A 22,311-nucleotide genomic window follows, 5' to 3' on the forward strand; every position below is an offset into this window, starting at 1 on the left:
AAAAATTTGCAGTGAGGAAAACTGAAGTTTCCATTGAGTCACAGACTCCCCAGCCAAAAGCTACCATCATCACCCCAGCCAAGTTATCTCAAGATAAACAAACTTGACAGAACTTATTTTGACTTCCTTTACTTTTCCTTTACAAGTGATAGCTTTCTAAAGTACTCTCTCATGATGCAAAGTTCAGTTCAGGCCCAGACTGCACTGCCAAGGAGCTGCTGTTACCTGAATGGTACATGGTCTGAGTGCTCTGCACATCCCATGAAAATGAGTCTTCAGTAAATTTCAATTAGAATAGCTATAATCACTAGTCATTAAAAAATCATGTATTTTACTCAGGTTCATTTATGGCTTATAATGGACTAATATCCTTACAGATTTTTGTTATGAGAAGATTAGAAAATGTGTTTTTCGTCTTTGCAGAGCAAATCCCCATCACATCTGAGATGACCGAGAATCTGTTTGCAAACTGTTTTATCTGCAGTCAGTAAATATGTCAGACATAAAATCATGATAGTTCCCCAGCACAGGAAGGACATGGACCTGCTGGATCAACTCCACTGAGTTGCTCTCCTATGAGGAAGAGAGAATTGGGATTGTTCAGCCTGGAAAAGCAGTTTGGGGTTGATGTAATTGTGACCTTCCAGTACCTGAAGGGAGCCTACAAGAAAGATGGAGAGGGACTTTTTACAAGAGCATGTAGTGACAGGATAAGGGAGAATGGATTAAAATGGAGAGTAAGTTTAGATTAGATATTGGGGAAAAAATTCTTTACTGCAAGGGTGGTATGGCATGAACAGGTTGCCCCAAGAAATTGTGGATGCCCCATCCCTGAAAGTTTTGAAGGCCAATTTGGATAGAGCTCTGAGCAACCTGGTCTAATGGAAGGTATCCCTACCCATGGTAGGGTGGTTGGAACCAGATAATCTTTAAGGTCACTTCCAACCCAAACCATTCTATGATTCATTCTATGATTTTATTGTATATATAATATAGTTTAACATATTCATCTGTCAGCTATTTCTGACATCTTTGTGAGAAATCATCCAAAAATTTGCAATCTCATTAATATTTATTTGTCTAAATGAATATAGTGTGAATAGTTAGATTTTCTAGAGAGTAGAGGAACAAGTAATTTTGCCATTGAAAAGTGTGTTTGGGGTCTTTATCATTATGCAAAACCTAATTCTGTAAGAAAAGAAAAAGTAAAACTTTCAAAATAATGTGTGACTGTCACATGGGAGAGGGAGTATGTAATTTGCAAAACATTAAAATTCTAGCTAAGAAAAAGGATATGTTTGTGAAGAAGAGAGGCAGACTGGTTGATTTTTCGGTATTTCATTTAATTTCAAATACTTTTTCAGAAGATAATGTAATTTTTAAATCAGCTCAGGTATCCAAACATTTTCATCTGTGTAAATGCCATTAGAGATACAGTGTTTGCCAATTATTTATGAATTCTTTTCCCTTTTCCACTCCCCAGAGTTCAGTTTGTCTCTGCCATTATGGCTTCCCTCCACTGATGTGGTTTGCACATCACTGCATGAGAATCAAGGGGATACAAGGAAATAGTGGTCTCTTCTAAATTTGTGGTAGGATACTCAAATCCATTTACTGCTTTTGTTTTCAATGTTGTGGTTAATCAAGGGACAGCCTTAAGGAAATCATTATTGACAATCAGCCAGGAAAATGAACTTTATTATGCAGTTTATCAGACAGGTCTTTAAACTGCTGGAAGCCAAACCATCCCCATTACCCTGCCTGGGCCAATATGGCGATCAGGGAGAAGTCACTTCCTTTACATCCACTGTTTCGGGAAGCACATTTCTTGTATGACAGGTTCCACTGTGTTTCAGGGTACAAAACATTAGCAGGGAATCCTGCACAAATGTGGAGACTTGTTAGAAAAGGCAATGAGGAGTTAAATGGGATCATCAGTTTGAGCTTTTACACCTTGCGGGGCTTCCCAGTTGGATTTGAAAGGGTTCCTCAGTGACACAACAACATTATCCTTCAGAAAGTCCCTATGCATGGAAGGAGAGGAGGAGGCTGCCACTGCAGGAGGTAAGGAGGTGAAGGCACCTGGCAGTTCTCCTCACATCTTGCAGCAGGCATGATTCCTGAATTTGCAGCTGAAAGTGGCTGTAAATCGCTCTTCTCTGCACTCTTTCAGCTCTGATTATAATGAGCAATCAGAGTGGCTGAAGTGTTGCCTTGCTTTCTAGATGAAGCACCTGTAATACTGTTTTGAGCTCATTTGAATGCTAATTAGTAATAGGATCTTTAACATCAGAACTGGGTTCCGTATTTGACACATTACCGCCTTAAGCATACACATCTATGTAATAGGTGATAAAAGATACATCAGAAGCAATTGCAACTGTCATAGAACAAAAACATAATGCATCTACATGTTGGAGGTTTTTCTCTAGTATGCAACACATCATGCCCCATGTTCATGAGTTCACATTTCCAAATAAGACAGAAAAATGTAATAATGCACTCAGTCTGTAACTCCTGAATGTTGCAGATTGAAAAGTTTGGGTAAGAACACAAGAACTAGTGAAAATTGAAAGGCTTTCCAAGAATTAATTGTTTAAGGACATCCTGAACTGCAGGAAAATCAAGATTGCCAAGACTTTGGTGTTTAGTTTCTCATATGAAAAGATTTCCATATTCGTAATGATTCTTTTAATCTTGATCTGTTTTGTTCCTAAACTTTATTAAATTGGAGCACCAAAATGGTCTACTAGAGGCTTTGCAGTTTCATTTATCTTCCTTTCTTCAAAATTGCCTAATAGAAAATACTCTAGTAATTGATATGATACACTGAGCAAATTCTTCCTGTAGACCTGAGTGTAATGCCTTCAAGATCTTTCTCCTGAAATAATATTGTCTAGAGTCTGTGCACACAGAAAGAGGTGGTCTTTATCACTGGAGAATTTTTATTACTGTTCAACTCATTTTCTGGATCACTTATGAATAGTTTAACAGAACACGTTCCCAAATGGTTCTTGTGGGATTCATCTAGCAACTTCTCTAAAATGAACACCTATTTCCTGACTTCCATAATGTGTAACTTGATGAGCTCTCCAACTGCTACCTCATTAAGGAAAAGGGCAGCAGCTCCTCTTTTGTATTCAATAGTAGTGTATTGGGAACATCTGTCTTACTTAGTCCCTTGTTACTTTAGGAATCCCAGAGAAGCTTAAGCCTGAAAGAATTATCAGATCTCCTTCACTCTGATGTGGTGCTCTGCCCAGACACTTCAGTCTGAGGAGTGTTACTGTGAGCAGTTCTGGTGTCTGTGGATTTCAGGGATAGGAAGCAACTGAACAGGAAATTAGATGGCCACAAGTTGGTGTTTAGGATCAAAATCATGCCTGAATCCTGGGTGTTTGAGTTCTTTTGCCGCTATAATCTAAGTGAGTAAGTTACACAGATTGGGAAAGGCTTGGGGGTCTCTCTACGTGGGCCCCTGCAATAGCAGTTGACTTTGAAGTAATAGCTACATGCATCAGTGGATCTGTTCTCTCGGCCTCTATTGGGATAGCGTCCTTCATCACGTGAGTGGTTAACCAAGTATTTACTTTCATGTGTGCACTTGGAGCCTTCATCTTGAAATTGGGCTTAAATAGAAATAAATTAATTGCCAAAGACAAGCTACAGCTTCTTTACAGTCAAAGTTAAGTGTACACATTAGACCTCTTCTGATGGATTGTTTCAAATACGAGTCTTTTTTTCTTCTTATGCATGAAATAGCTTACACATGGATTTTTGCCTCCAGAATTTTCTCCATGGTAGAATTATTTTTTCTATGTCCTTCAGGTGACCAAACCCAAAGTTTTAAAGTACTTGACTACAACTGGAATTTACTTTTATTTCAGTTCAGTAGTTTGTAGCAAAATAATTCATTCAGAGCCTGGAGAACTGAAAAATGTTTCTTTTCATACAAGTCCCTGTTCTTAAAAACAGAATATCCCTTGCAAATCTTGTGATACAAGTGATATTTATTCTTTGGAGAAAAAAATTGTTCTTATAGGACCAATACAATCATAATAAAACTTAATGATAGAGAAAGAACAAAAAGGTGATACTGATATTTAATTTAAATTTTCCTGTTTGCACATTTTAAATAACCAATACTGGTTTTTATTAAGTACAGTTTTTGCGAACACTATATACATAACAGATTTAAATATGAATGTTTCTTGATTAATAAGAATTTTTGATAAATAAATTATTGTTTATGGAATTCTTAGCATAAATACAGTTAACCTTCTTTTCATGATGACTGATAATTTGTCATCAGCTAGTTTACTGAATTACCTAAAATATTAGTAGAGTTTTCTAGTGTCTATAACATTTGTATCACTTTAAGGTGACTCTTCATGCTCTCTCTCTAAAAAAAAGAAAGGATTAAAATTTATAAAACTGTTGGCTCCAAACATAAGGAAATAGAGCTAGATTGATGTAAGAGAACCAGTAAAATTATTTCTGGAAAGTAAAAATTACACCAGAGGAAAAGAAGGTATATTTTCATCCAACCAGTGTAAATGAAGTTATATCTGCTTTCCTCAAATGATGTTTCTCTTCTGCCAAAGGCTTGATGCTTTATTTTTGACACAGTAAGCTCTTAAAGCTCTTACAATGTCATCAGCCTTTATTATATCTCTCTACTCTTCATTTTTTCAAATCACTAAATAGCTGTATTTATCCTTTTGAATGTGGTGATTTGGCATTGGCTGTCAGCAGCCTGGGTGTAGTTAAGCAAAACCCTAAATCATAGTGAGGAGCCCTTCCTAAAGGGATGGTGAAGTTTGGGAATACAGTCAGTGCTCATTAGTTTTGATCCTTTTGTGCAGGGACTCATCCTCAGCAGTAGCTGTAGCCATCACAGTTTACACTGTGGCAGAGCCCAAGCAATTCTTTATACCCTGAGATGGGCATGTATATAATCTAGCATTGGTGGAACTAAGAAAGCAGAAGGTCTCATCCAGCTGTATATTTAGGTTTGAAATTACATGTGTAGGTGAAAAAAAATAAATCTCTGTCTCCCAAGAGTGCTTTTAGAACTGGTTATCAGAGGCAATTGGTTCCTTATGTTGTCTTCCACTAACTCTGGAATCCCTGTGTCACAGTAAATGTGGTGCTGCCATCACCTCTTGCAGGTTGCAGGCTTTGTGCTAAAACCACAGCACGGAGCTGGGACCTGCCAGCCATGACTGCTCATGGCCTGTCCCCAGCTCCCTTTGAGCTTGCTGACTTCTTGCAGCCTTTGTCTAATGGCTGAGTGATTTTTACCTTCACTGCTTTACTTTTTGCCTAGGTCTGTACTGTATCTGTAATTAATGGTAGCAATAATAAATCATTATTCTGTGTGGAGGGTGCTGCTATGGCCCTAGAATAAAAGCACTGCACAGGGGAGCACAGGGTTGGGATGCACAGGAAGTGGATGCACTGAAAGCTAAGGCATGGGATGATAGGGAAGGCTCCAGGACTGTAAGCAGGGACCAGGCATCAAGGTCAGCTGCAGGTCATTAAAGGGACACAACACTGGGATCTGGTAAAATCGCATCGTGAGTAACAAGAGAGCAAAAAAAAACCATACACAGTAGGTGTAAAACTTTCCATATCTAGTGAAATTGGATGGGAAATAGAGTTGCTAAAAAATGGAGAAAGAACAATGTATATAGCATGTTTACCATCCTAAAAATAACCCCCTGTGCTTCCTAGAGAGAGGAGAAAGAAATTATTGCTGTCAGTTTTATGTGTCTGTAGTGGATTGTCTTTGTGTGGATGCCATGCACCTACCAAAGCCTTTTATCACTCCCCTCCACAACTGCAGAGGGAAGGGAAAATATAACAAAGGATTCATGGGTTGAGGTAAACACAGAGAGAGATCTGAGAAAATACTGTGGAGGGCAAAAGCAGTCTAGAATTAGAGATAATAATTGTTACTAAGAAAATCAGAGCAGAACAATGAGAAGTAAAATAAGACCTTAAAAGTACCTTTCTCCCCACTTCTGCCTTCTTCCCAGTTCTACCTTCTCTTCCCCAGTGGTGCAGGGAGACAGGGAATGGGGGTTACAGTCTGCTCAGTTCACCACAGGTTATTTCTGCCACTGGGCAGGGAGAGGAGTCCTTCTCCTGATCCAGTGTGGGGACCCTCCACAGGAGACAGTCCTCCATGAGTTTTTCCAACATCAGTCAATCCCGCAGGCAACAGATCTCTGCGTAATGCTGCAGTGTGGGTCACTGTTCCATGGGATGCTGTCCTCCAAGGACAGGCTGCTCCACCATGGGGACCCCGCAGAGAAACAAGTCCTGCAAGGAAACCTGCTCCAGCGTGGGCTCCTCTCTCCACAGGTCCCTGCCAGGAGCCTGCTCCAGCACAGGCCTCCCATGGGGTCACAGCCTCATCTTAAACATGCACCTGCTCTGGTGTGGGTCTCCTCCAAGGGCTGCAGGTGGATCTCTGCATCCCCATGTCCTCCATGGGCTGCAGGGGAATCAGCTGTGGTGCCTGGAGCACCTCCTGCCTCTCCTTCTGCACTCACCTTGGAGTCTGCAGAGCTGTTCCTCTCATATATTCTCACTCCACTCTTCTCTGACCAAAATTACATCTGAGACATAACTTTTTCTCTCTTCTCCTTAAACATGTTACTGCAGGGGTGTTTGCACCATTTCTGTTTGGCCCAACCTTGGCCAGCAGCACATCTGTCTTGGAGCCATCTGGGATTGGCACTGCCAGACACTGCGGAAGCTTCTGGCAGCTTCTTACAGAAGCCAGCCCTGTACCCCCTAGTGCTACCAAAACTTGGCCATGCAAACCCAGTGCAGTATCTTGCATCAAAGAACTCAGGGTACTGCAACTCACGTCAGTGTTGTCCTCTCCCCGCTGAAGCCATCAGCCTTAGGATCCCCAGGGCAGTGGAAGGGTGAGCGTGAAACCAGGGAAAGAGTCAGACACTAGAAAGTTATTTTATGTGTCATTTTTGCCTGCACGGTATTTGAGCTGCAGTCATTAGTATGGAACTAAACTTCTAATAAATCTTGGATTAAAGGAGGAAAAAAAAAAAGACTTCTTTTAAGATTTGTTTTTGCCCATAGTAAAAGTGTAACATCTTGTTTGGAGTTCAAGCAAAATACATTGTAACTTAGTTGCAACAAACTGCTAATTAGCCTTTCATAAATAAAAGCATGACATTTTCTACTCTCATTAATTAAGGCAAAGTCTTTCTGAACCTGAAGGTATCTGGATTGCAGTGATCTCTAGTTGTGATCATAAGTTTTAAGATGAACAAAATCCATTGAAGCATCTTTAGGTATGGTAATTGTGCATTTCTTGAGGATCTTTGATTTCCCACATAAGCTTTGCAATCTTGCAATTCATTGATTGTATTCAATAAATATCTTTGGCTTGGTTAATTCAAGGAGCAATTTTCTAGTGCCCAGGTGGTTCTTCTCTATGCTGTTTTAGCTTCTGCTTAGATTTGTACAAACATAGCAACATTTACAGGTCTGTGAACTCCTAGTTTTCTGGCAGGGAATTTAAGCATAGATCACTAGTTGTTGTCACAGTGGTCACTGATGCCTCAGTTTTGGCAACTACCACTTCAATGTGTTAATCTTTTTACGAAACTTTTTTTTTCTCCAAAGAATTCCTTTTTTTTCTTCATTTAACCTTCATGTCAGTGTTAGGGTTCTTTCAGTAGTGGTTGTGTTATCATCACATTCTTCTGCTGATTAGTCTTTTTTTCCTTTCTGCCTCTCTAAACAAAAAGATGATCTAGGTATGGGTTAGTGCCCCTTAGCCATTGAGATTTTGTTGCATTTCATTTTGAAAAGCATCAGGAAATAAAACACTGATTTGCCCAAGACAGTACTGTATGTACACAATTCTCTGCTCCAATTCACCAGAGTAACAATGAAAATTTTAATGATGAATCAAGTACAGAAAAATAATTGTTGTCACCTGTATCTCCCCCGTTATTTTCTCTTTTAGGTGACGTTCTTTCTAATGCTTGCATTTCTTAATGGGGTCTCTGTGGCTGACTGCAGATGTTGTACGCCCACTGTCTTTGCACTGCTATGTGAGCTCTCTCCATGTACTCACCACTTCCATCTTCTTTATTCTTCTTCCCTTCTTCCTGGAGTGAGAATAACTGGTTTAAAAATAAGAGTCAAGGAATAGCTTAGGTCTTTTAGCTGTGTTCTGTACTCTACTGAATCTTCCAATGCCTCCTCCGTACTTAAATTGTCTTTTCTTTTTTTTTTCTTTTCTTTTTTTTTTTCTTTCTTTGTTTCTCTACTGATGGGTCCTTGGACTTGAAGGCTTTTTAGCTCCTAACCCAGTACCCCCAATAAATGAGTTCACTGTTACTTATACTACAGTCAGTGCAGTAGACAACATTTTGATTTTTTTCATTTATGTCCAGATTAAAAATTAATAGGTTTGCATTTATCAAACTGCATGCTCATTAATTTTATTCTGTAGCATTGCCCACTGATCTTATGAATAATGCCTGTGTAGCAGCAGCCTTGTGATTATCATCTTTGTCTCTGCACTATGCTTTTCTTTGTAAATTCTTGCAAGATATGAAATCCATTGCAATTCTCAGATTGTTCCTCAAGCATCCATTGTTTCTTTTTGTAGCTGTATTTGTTTCATTATAGGAAGTTCCTTGTATTCTATTGATTAAATTTATCTCTGAGAGCTACAGAGTTCCTACTGCAAGTTTCTTTTCTTTTATTTTTATATGCTTTATTTCAGTGTTATGAGGACATTTTTGATTCACCAGTCTCGACTGTGTAATTGTTTCTGTGCAAACTCCATTTCTTTCAACTTTTTTCTAGTGTTTTTATTCAAGCATTTTGGCCAGGCTTCTAGACAGAAAGCAGTTGTCTGTCAACATACATCCTTTTAAAACATTAGGACTCCTTTCACATCCAGAGATAATTCATCATTTTTCTTGGCCTTTATGTTCCTATCACTCACATACTTCACTTTTGCAGAGGTTGATACTTCTCATATTTCCACTATAGAGTTTTATAGCTCATTTTCCCTGCTTTAGTCAACTGGAAATTATAAAACAGTAGGTGTTTCAAAACACCTCTTATCCTTAGGAGGGAGTGGGTGATAGAGCCATACATCATGCTGAGGGTGGATGGACTTCAGCACTGTGTGACAGACACTCAGAATGAGAGGAAGAAGAGAGAATGAAAGGAATGAAGGAAGCTGGAAGTATGTGTTGTATGAGGGGATGTGAGTTCTGTCACTCTTGAGAAATGAAGGGAATTGACATGCAGAATGGAATGGAAGAGGATCAGGATGAGGGGCAGTTGTTTCTGGAGGGTGATACATTTTCTCTGCTGTGCTCAACCCACACTGAACTGAATCATTGTCACTGTGAACTAAGAACCATACTATGAACCTGAGAGTCAGTACTAAGAGTGATTGCCATCACTAACCCAGAAACCAAAGAATCTATTCCTTTTATAAAGCAGAACTGAGCAGGTCCCAGGTTTGTTGTTTTTCTGCCCTAAGATCCAGTGCCTGAGATTTAACTGCATTTTGATTCAGTGAATCCATCAGGCTTTCGATGCTCATCACCTTCCACTGTCATTCATTTCATGCCTACATGAGTAAGCTTAAGCAGTTCTCATTTCTGTGCTTGGGCTGTGGGGGAACAACTCATCTGCTGGGTGGACACTAGCCAAGGCTGTGCAAGCTGAACAGGGTCTAGAAAACTGCTAGGCATGATGCAGGGAATTGTAGAATGTAAAAAGCTATGAGAGTCTGCCAAAAGTTAGAGACAGCACCATGGGCAATACCTGAACCTCAGAGGTGATTAGGGCAGAGTTATATGAGAAACAGCCAAAGTCCACAAGTAATTGCACTGGTGCATTAGAGGCCACTAGGGCCTTGGAAGGCCATTAGCACCCAGATAGCCTGGTAAGGAACACCATGAAAAATAGATTAATGATGATCTCACTTATTCTGCCTTAATGGGTCAGGTGCTGGAAAGTCTCATAATCCATTTCAGTCCTTACCAGCTCTACACGGGGTGTTATTCATTAGTGTCTTTGTTTGACTCAGAAGCATAGTTTAGAGGAGAGCCTCCTGATCCTTCCCAATTCCCATTATTTAAAGTGAGCAGAGCTCACAGGGTTTTAACTGGATTCCTCTCCTATGAAACTAAATCAAGGTTGGGCTCCAGAAAGGCTCTCTGGCTTCTAAGGGGAACTCAGTTATTGCAACCAGAGTACAACTAGCAGGAGGCAAGACCCACTGCTGTGGGCAGCACTGCCATCCTAAACAGAAGCAGTGTGGATACTGGGTCCATGGTACTGAGATACTGGGACCATTTTGGGATGTGCTGCTTGCCAATGAAGATCTGCAAAGGTGTTGTCCTTCTCCTTGTGCTCCTGGGAGGGCCTGTTCATCTGTAGTGCCCTTGGAAAGCTGTGTTAGCTGCCAGTAGGTACCACCTGCCATACCAGCGAGTGTCTCCCCAACACTGCGAGCCATGTCTGTTGTTTGCTTGTTAGATGCCTGGTACCCCACATAGGGTTAAATGTAAGGCTACATTCAGTCCCCAAATACTCAGCCATATTCACTGGCTTTGGGAAGGAGAGCTTGGTGCAGTGCTCACACGGTCTGTGAGCTCTCATTCATTCATAGTTTTCCTTAATCAAGTTTCTTTGTCTCTCTACATACACTTGCAATAAAAGGAGCATTATTGTGACATTTTACCCTCTTACGGGAAGAGATACCATGTGAAAATTCAGTCTTTAGCCCCATTTGTTCCACAAGAAGAAACCTCATTAAGTATCCTCACGAAGAAGTGTGTAATATCTCAGAACCTCAGCCTGTGGTTTCCAACAGCTTTAACAATAAGCTCCAAGTAGTGACAGAAAGCATGTGCTGAAGAGGCAGGTTAGAAAATGATGCGTTGTAAGAAAACCTGAGTTGGTTTGGAAACTAAAAGAGAAACATAATTACCATTGTTACCACTGAAGAGGCATATTCCAGGTATGCATTATAAAATCATCTTGCTGATGTCTTAGCTGTACAGAATCCTCATCAAAACAATGAGCAAAATATTATTCTTTTGCTTTTTCTACATCTGAAAAAAAGGGTCCAATTTCTAAATTCTAAGTTTCTTGGTAGTCTTTTCCTGAAAGATAACTTTTGGGGCTTTCTGGCATTTGTTGGTTTTTTGTTGGATTTTTTTTCCTTCAGAATCTTAAAAAAGCAATAGGGAAGAAACCTCCAGCAATCACTAGGGTGCACCTTTATAACTATTAAAACTTAATTTTACTGAAAACTTCATACCAGATTTTTCTAGACGTAATCAAATGTGTGATTTTTTTTCCAGAAAACTGGAAGCATCTCATGATAGATTTTTATATTATGCTATGGTTCTTATGGAAATTTCAATGAGATTTCAGTGATAAGCTAAAATGCCAAAGATAATTGAACTGTAAAAATAAAAATACTGAGACAATTATATCTCATCATAATTTTTCTAGTTTCAGTTGCAAACAAATATGTCAAATTTAAAACATAAAAATAAAATAGTAGTTTACATTTATTGAGTTAATGATTTTATCATAATCTCCAAATGTTGACTTAGCATGGAGCCTGATCTCGGGCTCTAGAGCTGCAGGATGTAGCCTTTGTGTATTCTCTGGAAAATCAAAAAGTCCTTGAGGCTGGATCTTCTAACATAGATAAAAAGAACTGAATACTTATTGTTAGGAGCATAGCATTTTGCAAATGGTTTTGGTAGCAAGCAATGGTGTAAAAGAGTCAATACTAAAATAAGTGAAGTTAATGCAGAATTAAATAAGCTTAATCAGTAATAATTGTAATCTGTTGTTACAGTTTTTATATCTTTACTACATGTTCACAAACTATTATTTTACTATATACTAAAAAGCTGTAACCTTTTCACCATTTTCAAGCAAATTAGTTTACTTTTTTTTGTGATTTTTTTGTTTATACATATTTTCTTTTAAATTACATTTCTCAAAATATTTTTGAAGACTGAGACTTCTGCTCATCATTTCTTTAGCATTACTTATGTCTATCTTGTGTAGCAATGGATTGGATTTTTCATTGTGTTGTCATAGCCAGTGCCATTAACATGATCACTATTCTATGTCTCTGATTTTTATGGAGCAGTAGCTACTACGAATCTATTTTGCAATTTACATTTGCTATCTCAAAACGTTGTGTAAGAAAGTGGATTGACATTTCAGAACATTACTTTAACATGAAGTAGGATTGTTAGGCTTATTTTATAGCTAGAAAATTGGGACCAAAAGATGGTTGAGCTATCTAGGTGTGGTGATTCACCAGCTGAGCTGTCCTCCACATTCCATAGGTACCCTGAATTGGGACTGGGGCTGAAGCTCATTCATCACTGAGTATTGACAGCAGCTCAGGGGCCCTCGGCATAAGAAGCACATGGATCTGTCAGAGCAGCTCCAGAGGAGGGCCATGAGGATGACCAGTGCTGGAGCCCTTCTGCTGTGAAGAGAATTTGGGTTACTCAGCCTGGAGAAGGCTCAGGGTAAATTTATGGCACCTTTCAAGTACAGAAAGAGGCCAAGAAAGCTGGAGAGGGACTTTGTGAAAAGGTACATAGTGAGGGGACAAGGGGTAGTGACTTTAAACTGAATGAGAGTAGGTTTTATATTAAATGTTAGGAAAAGGTTCTTCACTATGACTACGGTGAGACATTGGAGCAGTTTGACCAAAGAAGCTGTGGATGCCCCATTCCTGGGAGTGTTTTAAGGCCCTAAGCAACCTGATTTAATGGAAGGTGTCTGTTCCTGGCAGGGGCACTGGAACTACATAGTCTTTAGTAATTCACACCCTTCACATCCAAACTATCCTGTGATTCTGTGTCTCAAATTAAAGTCCTAGAGCATATTTTTCATATTATCATTTGGTGATACTAAAATGTACTGGCTGCAGACATTTGTTGAAGAACCTAAAGAGTTTACTAAACAATAGTGTTCCAAAATGGTTAAATGCATCTTTATTTTATGGGTTTTTTTGTTGTTAAGAGCTAAGATTCAGACAGTTGAATGCAGCTTTTCCATTATGGATTTAATATGTCACTTCTTCCTTCTGGTGTACTTAGCATTTTTTCACTGTGCTGATTAAAATCTGATTTAGATGATAATTATGCTGGTTTTATCATTCAAACACTCAAAATTGATTTTTAAATCTTTAGGTGGCTTGAACTAGACTTTTATTTCTTAACGGATTTAAAAGTCTGCTTACAGTATGTCCTTCTGTCATGTTGTCTGTGAATGCTAAATCACTGCAAAATTAGTAGATTTCCAGTTTTAAAACCAAATCCACCCTTTCTTCATAGGAGGAAGAACTAAGGAAAAGTGGAGAAGCCAAATACGCCCACTTGAGTGATGAGCTCCACGTATTAATTGAAGTGTTTGCTCCACCTGGGGAGGCGTATTCTCGTATGAGTCATGCCTTGGAAGAAATAAAAAAATTCCTGGTTCCTGTAAGTCACTTATTACATTCTTCTTGGCAGGTTATGGTTTTGTTGCATTGAGTTTGTTCCTTTTTTTAGACTAAGGAAAAAACACCTTCACTGCATTCTGTTGAACTTTTGTCTTTCATCCTTTTGTCACAGGGAGATGCCAAACAGGCCATTAAGTGTCACAGTTGATGCCCTGATATTTTTTTCTAGCTGTCTTATTATTTCCATTTATCAGTGTTTTTTGCTTTCCTTTCTTTTGTGGAGGAACTGGTAGATTAGTTTTGTTTTCTGATTGCAGACATTAGTCATTTGTATGAGAATGCACTTTCAGGATTTTTGAATATTTAAGGTAATATTTAAAGTAAAAACATTTTACTACATGTAACAATTTACCTAAATATCTTGCTAATGAAGTTAATGAATTTCTTGTGCAGCAAACAGGATGAGCAAAACATTCCTAAGACATTTCTGTTCACCTTATGACTCAAACCACAGTTTGGCAATCTTCCATAATCTAGGAGAGTGCAGAAATGTACTCTAAAGGTGTGAACCTTTTCAGTTTGATTTATACTAAATATAACTCTTTCTGAAATATTTACCTTCATGTCTATTGATTTTCCTCAAATTCTCTAAAAATTATTTTTTCCACATTAATAAGTGCATTCCGTGCTATTTTCGTACTTAAATTTGTCATAGCATTGAAGCGTAAGCATACTAAATATTAAGTGAAGTAGTACTAGAATTACATGAGTTGTTTTCTGAGATCAGTCCTGAGAGTTCTTAGTGCTCTAAAAATGTTCAGAACTTACATGCCTTAAAAAGAACATTATGAGAGTTTGTTTCTATTTTTTAAATGAAAAAATTATGTGTATGTTCAGATCTCTTGATAATAATGGAGGGATTCAAAGAGTGCCTTTTTTAATGAGTAAAAGGAGGCCAAGATAAGAGATATTCAGGTAATGTCTATGAATACTTGCATGGCAGAATTTCAATGCCTTTTTTGCTGTAGGCTTCTTGATGCAGGAAAAGGGGAATATGTTACAAGTAAAATATTGAAGTAGACTATTTAAATGTAATTTTTTAAGAGCAAATACACATTTTTTTAAGAACACTAAGTAGCTTAAGATTGTTAAAAATAAATATCTGGATATTTCTTTTAAATAAAAAAGTTTGCTGGCATCAAGTGCCCAGAAATGAGCTACATTTTAAACAAGTTAAATCTGTCTTTCTGATTTTTCCTTCCGATTTCCTTATGCTTCCAGTTTGGGAACACTAGTAATAAAATATAATTTAGAATTCTTTGAAATAACTGTAAGACAAGAAAACATTTTCACGATTTCTGAGTTTATGTTGAACATAAAACACAAGGGACAAATTAGGTCAATTCTGTAATGCTGGCAGCATGTCTTGGAATGACATTTTAACTGCAAGCTAATGGTGAAGATCTGCCAAGCCATTACACTGGAAGAAAATTTATCATTAAGTAACATATTCCTGAAAAGTCTGGCATGTTGTAGCTTAAAATGATAACAGCACCAATTACAAAATTTACCCATCTTTGTCATTTGGATAATGCTATTTCCAGTTGTTCATGACTTTCCAAAACTTCCGATTGTTTCTGTAAAAGGTTTCTGTTTAAAGTTACCTTCTTGTGTCCTTTTCATTCTGGAAAAGAGATCCTGCATTCTAGCATGGTGCAATGAAAATGGCATCTGGATTTTTAACATCCATCATGTGTTCTGTTCAGCCTGGGTGAATAAGAAAGACAGAACTGTGTGTTTTCAGAGTAGTACTAAAATCTGTTGTAATATTCAGCATCTGTACAAGCATATATTGTGGATGGCACTTTATTTATTTGGAAAGATTGTATTTGTTTTCCAGCACAAGTATAATAGCTACAATGGAGGAAATATAAAAACAGGTTCTTCATTATGAGATTTTGAACATGGTTGACAGTGGCAGGAATAGACCCTGTCATAGAAGGCCACCAAATTTGTCAGGCATGATTTGCCCTTAGTGAAGCTGAGTTACCTGTCACCATTCATCTCCTCATTTCACATGTATCTTTGCAAAATTTCCAGGAGGATTTGTTTCCATGATCTTTCTGACCTGAGGTGAGGCTGAAAGAGCTTAGTTTCCTGTGTCTTCCTTGTTTCTCTTTTTTAAGTGGGGGTTCCTTTTTCCCTTTTCCAGTCAGTGGGAGCTTCAGTGGACTGACATGACTCCTCACATACGATGGGCAGTGGCTTAGCCCTTCCTCAGCCCGTTCCCTCAGCACGAGCAGGTGCAGCTCACCAGGTCCCCTGGACTTGTGCACCTTCGTGTCCCTTGGATATCCTCCAGCCTGATCCTCTCCTATAGTGGGCAATTCCTCATTACCCCAGTCCCCACCTTTGCCTTCTGTGACCTGGGCAGTGTGGCTGGAGCACTTGTCTGTGAAGACCAAGGCAAGGAAGTCATTGATGACCTCAACCTTCTCCCTGTCCTGGGTAGCCAGGTCCCCAGGTTTGCTCCAGAGAGGGCCCACATTTTCCCTAGTCTTCCCTTTATCAGTGACGTACTTTTCCTGTTGCCCTAGCCAATTTTAATTCTGTCAGGACTTCTGTGAGCTTTCCTAACAAGATACCTGGCTGCTTGGGCAATTTCTGCACTCCTTCCAGGCTGCCTGTTCCTGCACCCACCCTCTGTTGGCTTCCTTTTTGAGTTTATCCAGGAGCTCCCTGTTCATCCATATAAGCCTCCTGTCATTTTTGCCTGACTTTTTCTTCAGTGTGATGCTCATTCCTGAGCTTGGCAGAGGTGATCCTTGAGCATTAACCAGCCTTTTTGTGCCCCTCTTCCCTCCAGGGAATCATAATCACTCCAAACAAGTAAAAATTGTACTTTATGACTTGTTTATTAGTTTTATCCCCTCTGCTTCATTTCAGATTTACAAAGCAATTATTAACTGACTGGCTGTAACATGTTTCAAGGGTTTTTCACTCAGAAAGATTGCACTAGATAATTTCCTTTTTGTTCCCTATTTGCAGCATCTCTTGAGTTTGTTTTATGATGTTTTGTTGTTTATAAGACTTAATTTATTGCAGCAATGAATATTGGGATTGCATGACAAGGATAAAACAGTAGAATAGAACAGTTTTATTTATACCAAATCAAGGATGCAATAAAGTATTCAAATGAGTTTTCACATTGCTTATGAATTTTCTGAAGATTACATGAAATATTGCCCTCAGAAATTACACTGATCATGTCAGTGAAATGGAATAATGTTTTTATACCTTCTTCAGAAGTTTTAATGAGACTGAATTTTAAGATAAATGCCCAGAAACCATAATAAGAGAAAAGTAGATAAATGCAGAGCAATATTGAGAAAAAAAAAGAACATTTATTAACTGAAGCAGTTTTCATAACAACTACTTTTGATTTAAATGTGATTACTTCTTTTTTACCTTCAACCTCAATAACAGGTATCCATATTTTTAGTAAGGAAGATTTTGCCTCCAGGCCAGAGTTAGAAACTGCAGTCTGTCCCACAAGTTAACACATTCCATAGCTGCAGCTCGGTCTCAGTTGGTGCTTTGGGCTCCTTCCAGCAGGCATTTCAGTGCATGACTGAATCCCAGTGTCTGCAGCTCTTGGCAGCTGCCACGCTTCCAAAGCCAAGCTGCTTCCTTTGCTGTCTGCAGCTTCCATTTTGCAAATGGTTTGAGGTCTGTGTGGGTGCTGCCAGCAGGACATTGCTAACTGGTTGATAAGATTTATTCTGTAAGTGACTGCTAGTTCTTTGGTAGGTTTTATGCAAAATTAAGTCTTTGTGGGGTGTCATATCCAATTACTAGCTAGATACTGTGCTCCATTTTGGGCTGATGTTTACTTAGTATGAACATTTGCATACAGTTGAAATATGACAAATCAAAATAGCCTTGATTAAGGAGGTAGGATTAATCTCAGAGTCTTGAAAAACAACTGTCTGCTCCAATATTTTTCTGTCAACCTAATAAAAATGAAATCAAGAATGTGTTTCCAAAGTCAAGGTTTTATATTAACAATCCCATTTGGAACTGATGCTAACATATTGGAAATTATCCAGTATTATCTATGTGGAAAATACAAACAATAGGGATACCTGGGAGGAGGACACGTTTTTTAGATTCACCTTTGTGGCCAACAGATTTGATAAAATCCATAGGTATCTGACAGCCAAGTACTTCTGATCCTGAACTGCCAGGGACCTAGGTCTGTGTGAGGAACCTAAGGCTGGTGTAAGATCTCAGTGCCTCAGAATGGGATGCAGGGTCAGCAAACTAGAAGAGGAGACTGAGGAGCAGAGGGAGGGGAGGAGAGCCTAGAAGCTTTTCAAGCTTTAAAATCTGCTGGTTTTTAAAGGTTCATGGCTATTAAATGCAGTCAAGTTTTTGCACTATTACTGACCAATGAAATTCTACATCACTCCTGTTATATAGAATTGTATAATATTGATTTAAATCCAAACATAGAAATACATTTTCTTAACAAGGTCTTAATTCCCATGTCGTAAGGAGCTATACTGTTCCTTAGGAGTTCTGTGCTTTCTAACACAGGCAAAATCTTTTTTCTGATTCTTTTATCCCTTTAAGCAAAGCATTTTTATTTGACATGGTTAGCATCCCTTGGGAGAATGAGAGCAGCAGATACTGATCATTCATTTTACGTGTGAGTGCTCTGTAATAGGGAGCTATTATGTAGAGGGCAGATTGCAGCTGCGGTGACATGACCACTCTAAAAAGATTGTTTACAACTGTGTGGTCAGATGATCAGAAATTGAACCAATTACCACTTTAAAAACTGCTGTCCAATATATTTGCATACATTATCCTAGCCACTTGTGTCTGCTTTAAATTGAAGCTTATTGGCGCCACTCAAGGGCTGGGAATAAACACATGGCCATGTAATGCAGTCCAGTTGATGGGCAGTGTCTGGTGATCATCTGCCTGTGCAGTACTCTCTGGGTGTTTTTATCAGTTCAGATCAGATTCTGTTATTAGAAATCACTGTGGTGAGGCAACAGGTGATTGCAGAGATTTATGTTGTTTTTAATTCAGGCTACAATGTCTTCCAGACTTGCTTGTAAGTGCCTAAATATCCTACTGGCTGTTTATATTCCATCCTTTCATCTCACTTTGCTCTATACTATTGATTAAAAGAATTTTCTTACCAATCATTTAAGAATATTATCTGTTCTCATTGATCCAGCTAATTAAAGTGAAAAATCACTAAGGAAGAAGAGCCTTTCAGTGAAATCAAAGTTTACTAATTTCACACTGGAAGTTATTTATGCCAGAGCTATTTGTGAAAAAATCTGAGATCCATGGGAAATTGAAAACAAACTTTGAGGCCAGTTTGTTTTAGTGGGAACAATTAAAACATCTTGAAGTAGGGTTTAGTTCCTTGAAGGTCTTTCTCTGTCTAATATTGTAAAAATAAATTATTTTACCTCAAACATATATTTACTGTATATGTAGGAACTCCTATCTAGTACAGACATAAGGTTACAAATAATCTGTGTACAGCACGTGTAACAACTCCGTCAGTTTTAGGTATATGACATTTATTTTGCACTTTTTTTATTAGCCATCTGAATTACTTCTGTACTACAGTATAATATGATATCTTTATTTACATACTATTTCATACTCAATGGTTTTGTAATCTTATGTTTGTTTCTAAATAAGCTGTACTGTGGGTGGGAGGATGCCAGTCTTTTTTTTCCTCTTTCAAAGAACCTCAACAGGCAAAACATTTCCCTAAATATGATGCTGAGCAGCAGCAGAGCTGCATCTCTAAAATTCATCTTTTATGCCTGTCAAAGTAAATAATTTACACTTGCACATTCTTCAAAATTCCTTGCAATAATAAATAATTAGTACAGTAATTATTTTAAAACTGTGCTAAGGAAAAATTTAGCAGCTGTTTTAGCTGTGCTGGGTTCTGTTTTTCCCAGTGTGCAACATCTCTGGCAATTTCACACACAATTTTTGATAATCAAGGAAGTAAAATTCAGAGATTTTGTCAAGGCCTAAAATGTCATAGCACTTTAGCTCTTCACAGCCTTTTTCCCTAAACATTGCTTAACAAATCAAATTATTATCAATACATTCAAACATCAGTGTACTCAAAAGAGTCATCATAACTTGTGGACTATGGTTCTTGACTTTTCACAGATGCTGAAGTTTTTCCTAATAATGAATACTGGCTGATTGAGCAGCACTTGTGTTGTTTAAAACACTTATTTTACACTTCATGAAAATAATCCTAAATCTTCCCCTGAAAGTGAATGTTTAGGGGTGGAGATGTACACCAAAAATGTTTCAATTTTTCAGCTAAAAATTAAATTCCATTATTTTTCAACGGACTGTTTTTTTTAATATAGTTATTGATATACAGTATAGACTACTAGTTCTTTCTGCTGTAAAGCTATAAAATGGATAGCAATACAAATTTAATCAATAATTAATCAAATGTCTTCATATTTGTGTCATGAAGAGTTGGTCATGTGTTGACATGCCAGAGTAAGTGTCTTTTTCCTAGGCTTAGCTCCCAGCTGTTTCAAAGCAATCTAGATACTTTGCCACATCTTGGATGGTTTAAGGGTTGATACTCCCACTATGAGTGGATTAAGACTTCTTCAGATATTCCAAGATTTATTCAGTCTGTGAAAGCAATTCCTTGGTGATCTCTTTCTGACACACAGAGGAATCAATGTAAGGGGCTCAGCCTGGCTGTCACAGCTTCCAGATGAACCAGAGACATGAATCTGAGCAGGGACTTCACTCTGACCATTAAACTGAGCATGCTGCTGACATGTGGCTGTAGTTTAAAGAGATACTTGCAACTTGCTTGGTGAGTCCATATTCATCAGCAGTTTTAGGCTTGTTTTGCTCCTTCCTTTTCTTAGGGCAGGTTTTTCTCCGGTGGCAGATCAGAAGAAATTATTTCGGTGCAGATGATAAAATTAATGCAGAAAAATTTGAATCCCACATATTGCTTCTGGTTTCTTAATTGCTGGTTTGTAATATGTAGCAACAAATTTGCTGTGGTATTGCACATTAGACTGTTCACCTTAGCAAGACAACCAGACCCTCCTACACATGTGGCATTTCATTTAAATCTCTGTATGTGGGTACAAATTTGGTCAATCAACTCAACAATAAAGGTTGTTTGTTTGACCCAGTGAAGAGTCTGCAGCTTTATGATTTGAAAATAAAATTCCATGTAGTTCTGTATAAAAGTAGGCATGGAAAGTATTTTTAAAATAATTGATTTGCATGCAAGGAATTACTTTGTAATCATGATGAGAAAAAACGTGCAAGATGTTATTAAGTGTTCCCATCACATATATTACTATCTTTTTTCCCCACCAGACATCAATATGAGGAAAAAAAAGGATGATATCTGGTAAAAAAAAATAAGACTGAAAGCTAGGAGATAAGAGTTACTTATTTTGGCTCTTTCAAGGAATTGGTTATTGGTTTAACCAGGTTACTTTACCTTGCAGGTGACTTATCTCTATGTTTCACATGTATTAGCAAAGTGACAATCAGATTTTTAAGGTTTAATTAATTTATGAAAGTACACTTACATAAGTAAAAAGTTTGTGCTATCATTCACATTGAAAACCATACTGCAGATCCTACAGTGTGTTGGGTGTTGTTTTGATTTTTTTATTTTTAGAAACAAAAGGAAGAAAAAAGGTTTTTGGTGGTATTAGTAAACATTATATTTTTTTAATGTAGCAAAAGTCAGTGTAGTCAATTCTGAGGATGCCGAGTTCTGATCACTTAGGAAAGCATGAAAGAAAAAGCAAAAATGCAGCTTTTACTTCTCTTCCCTTAGTTCATCAAAGGCTTTTCTTTGAACCTTAGTTAAGCTCAGAAAAACTTAAGATTGCAATGAGTTTGACAGTTCACTTAGGCACTGAGTGATTAAAAAAAAACCAAACTAAATTCCACTTCCTCTTGTTTGTTTTGAAGCAGTTTTTCAAGAGTTAGTAAGTGCCCTCATCTTCATGCATGGTTAAAATCAGAGGGTAATTTCACACCCTTCCTTGCTCCTATGTTGCTCTGGATTTGTTTCTTTTCTAGCTCCCAGCTTTTATTGCAAAGAAGCAGAGGTAGCTCTGGTTTTCCATGACATAATTGACTATCTTTCTCTCTCATCCTTAGCTTACCTCTTTAGTTTTTCTGTTGGGCTGGGACGGCCAGGAGGGCAGAGAGTAGCTCATCTTGGTAGTCAAGAAGAAGTCCAGCAATGGAATGGATCTTCTGTTGTTTGTGGTTCAGTGTCAGGACTTTTTCTAGTGCTATATCCACCATTCATCCTGCTTGCATTGATTTGGTGTTTTTTTAATGGCATTTGTAAAAAATCCAGGGCATCTTTCTTAAATGATAATAACTAATAAGGAGCTATTTACTTTCCGTATTTTGATGCTTATCAATACTTCAGTTTAAGTATTTTCATAGCATTACTTTGCATTTATCATCACCCCTTTTTTTTTGCCAGTTTTATTTCTAGTAATAGCGTATAATGAGACCTTTCAGCAATTCTCCTCAATAACCTTTAGATTTTATTGCTTTGAATAATTTAATTGAAATACTATCACTTCACTATTCAAGATTTTTAATAACATTTATAAATATGATGAGCAGACCAGATTTTTTAATCACTCAATAAATTCTTCCCCTCAGAAAACAGAAAATTACAATAATAGTCCAGCTGTTTTTAGTATTCTTTCTCCTGTATCCAGGAGAGA

At 37.9% G+C, this 22,311-nt stretch overlaps 1 protein-coding gene across 4 annotated transcripts in view; it reads left to right on the plus strand.

The window, feature by feature from the left end:
- KHDRBS2 (KH RNA binding domain containing, signal transduction associated 2) overlaps positions 1-22,311 on the plus strand; it is a 340,127-nt gene that overhangs the window by 144,119 nt on the left and 173,697 nt on the right. For all 4 annotated transcript variants that reach the window (XR_009418061.1, XR_009418060.1, XR_009418062.1 and 1 more), the window contains exon 4: positions 13,398-13,544. Coding sequence is in view for 1 of the 4 variants with exons in the window: in XM_059468285.1 (XP_059324268.1) it covers positions 13,398-13,544 (147 nt within the window). In the remaining 3 variants the exon portion in view is untranslated. The remainder of the gene's footprint in view (positions 1-13,397; positions 13,545-22,311) is intronic.

This window comes from Ammospiza nelsoni, chromosome 3 (assembly GCF_027579445.1).
Source record: "Ammospiza nelsoni isolate bAmmNel1 chromosome 3, bAmmNel1.pri, whole genome shotgun sequence".
NCBI classification, from domain to species: Eukaryota; Metazoa; Chordata; class Aves; order Passeriformes; family Passerellidae; genus Ammospiza; species Ammospiza nelsoni.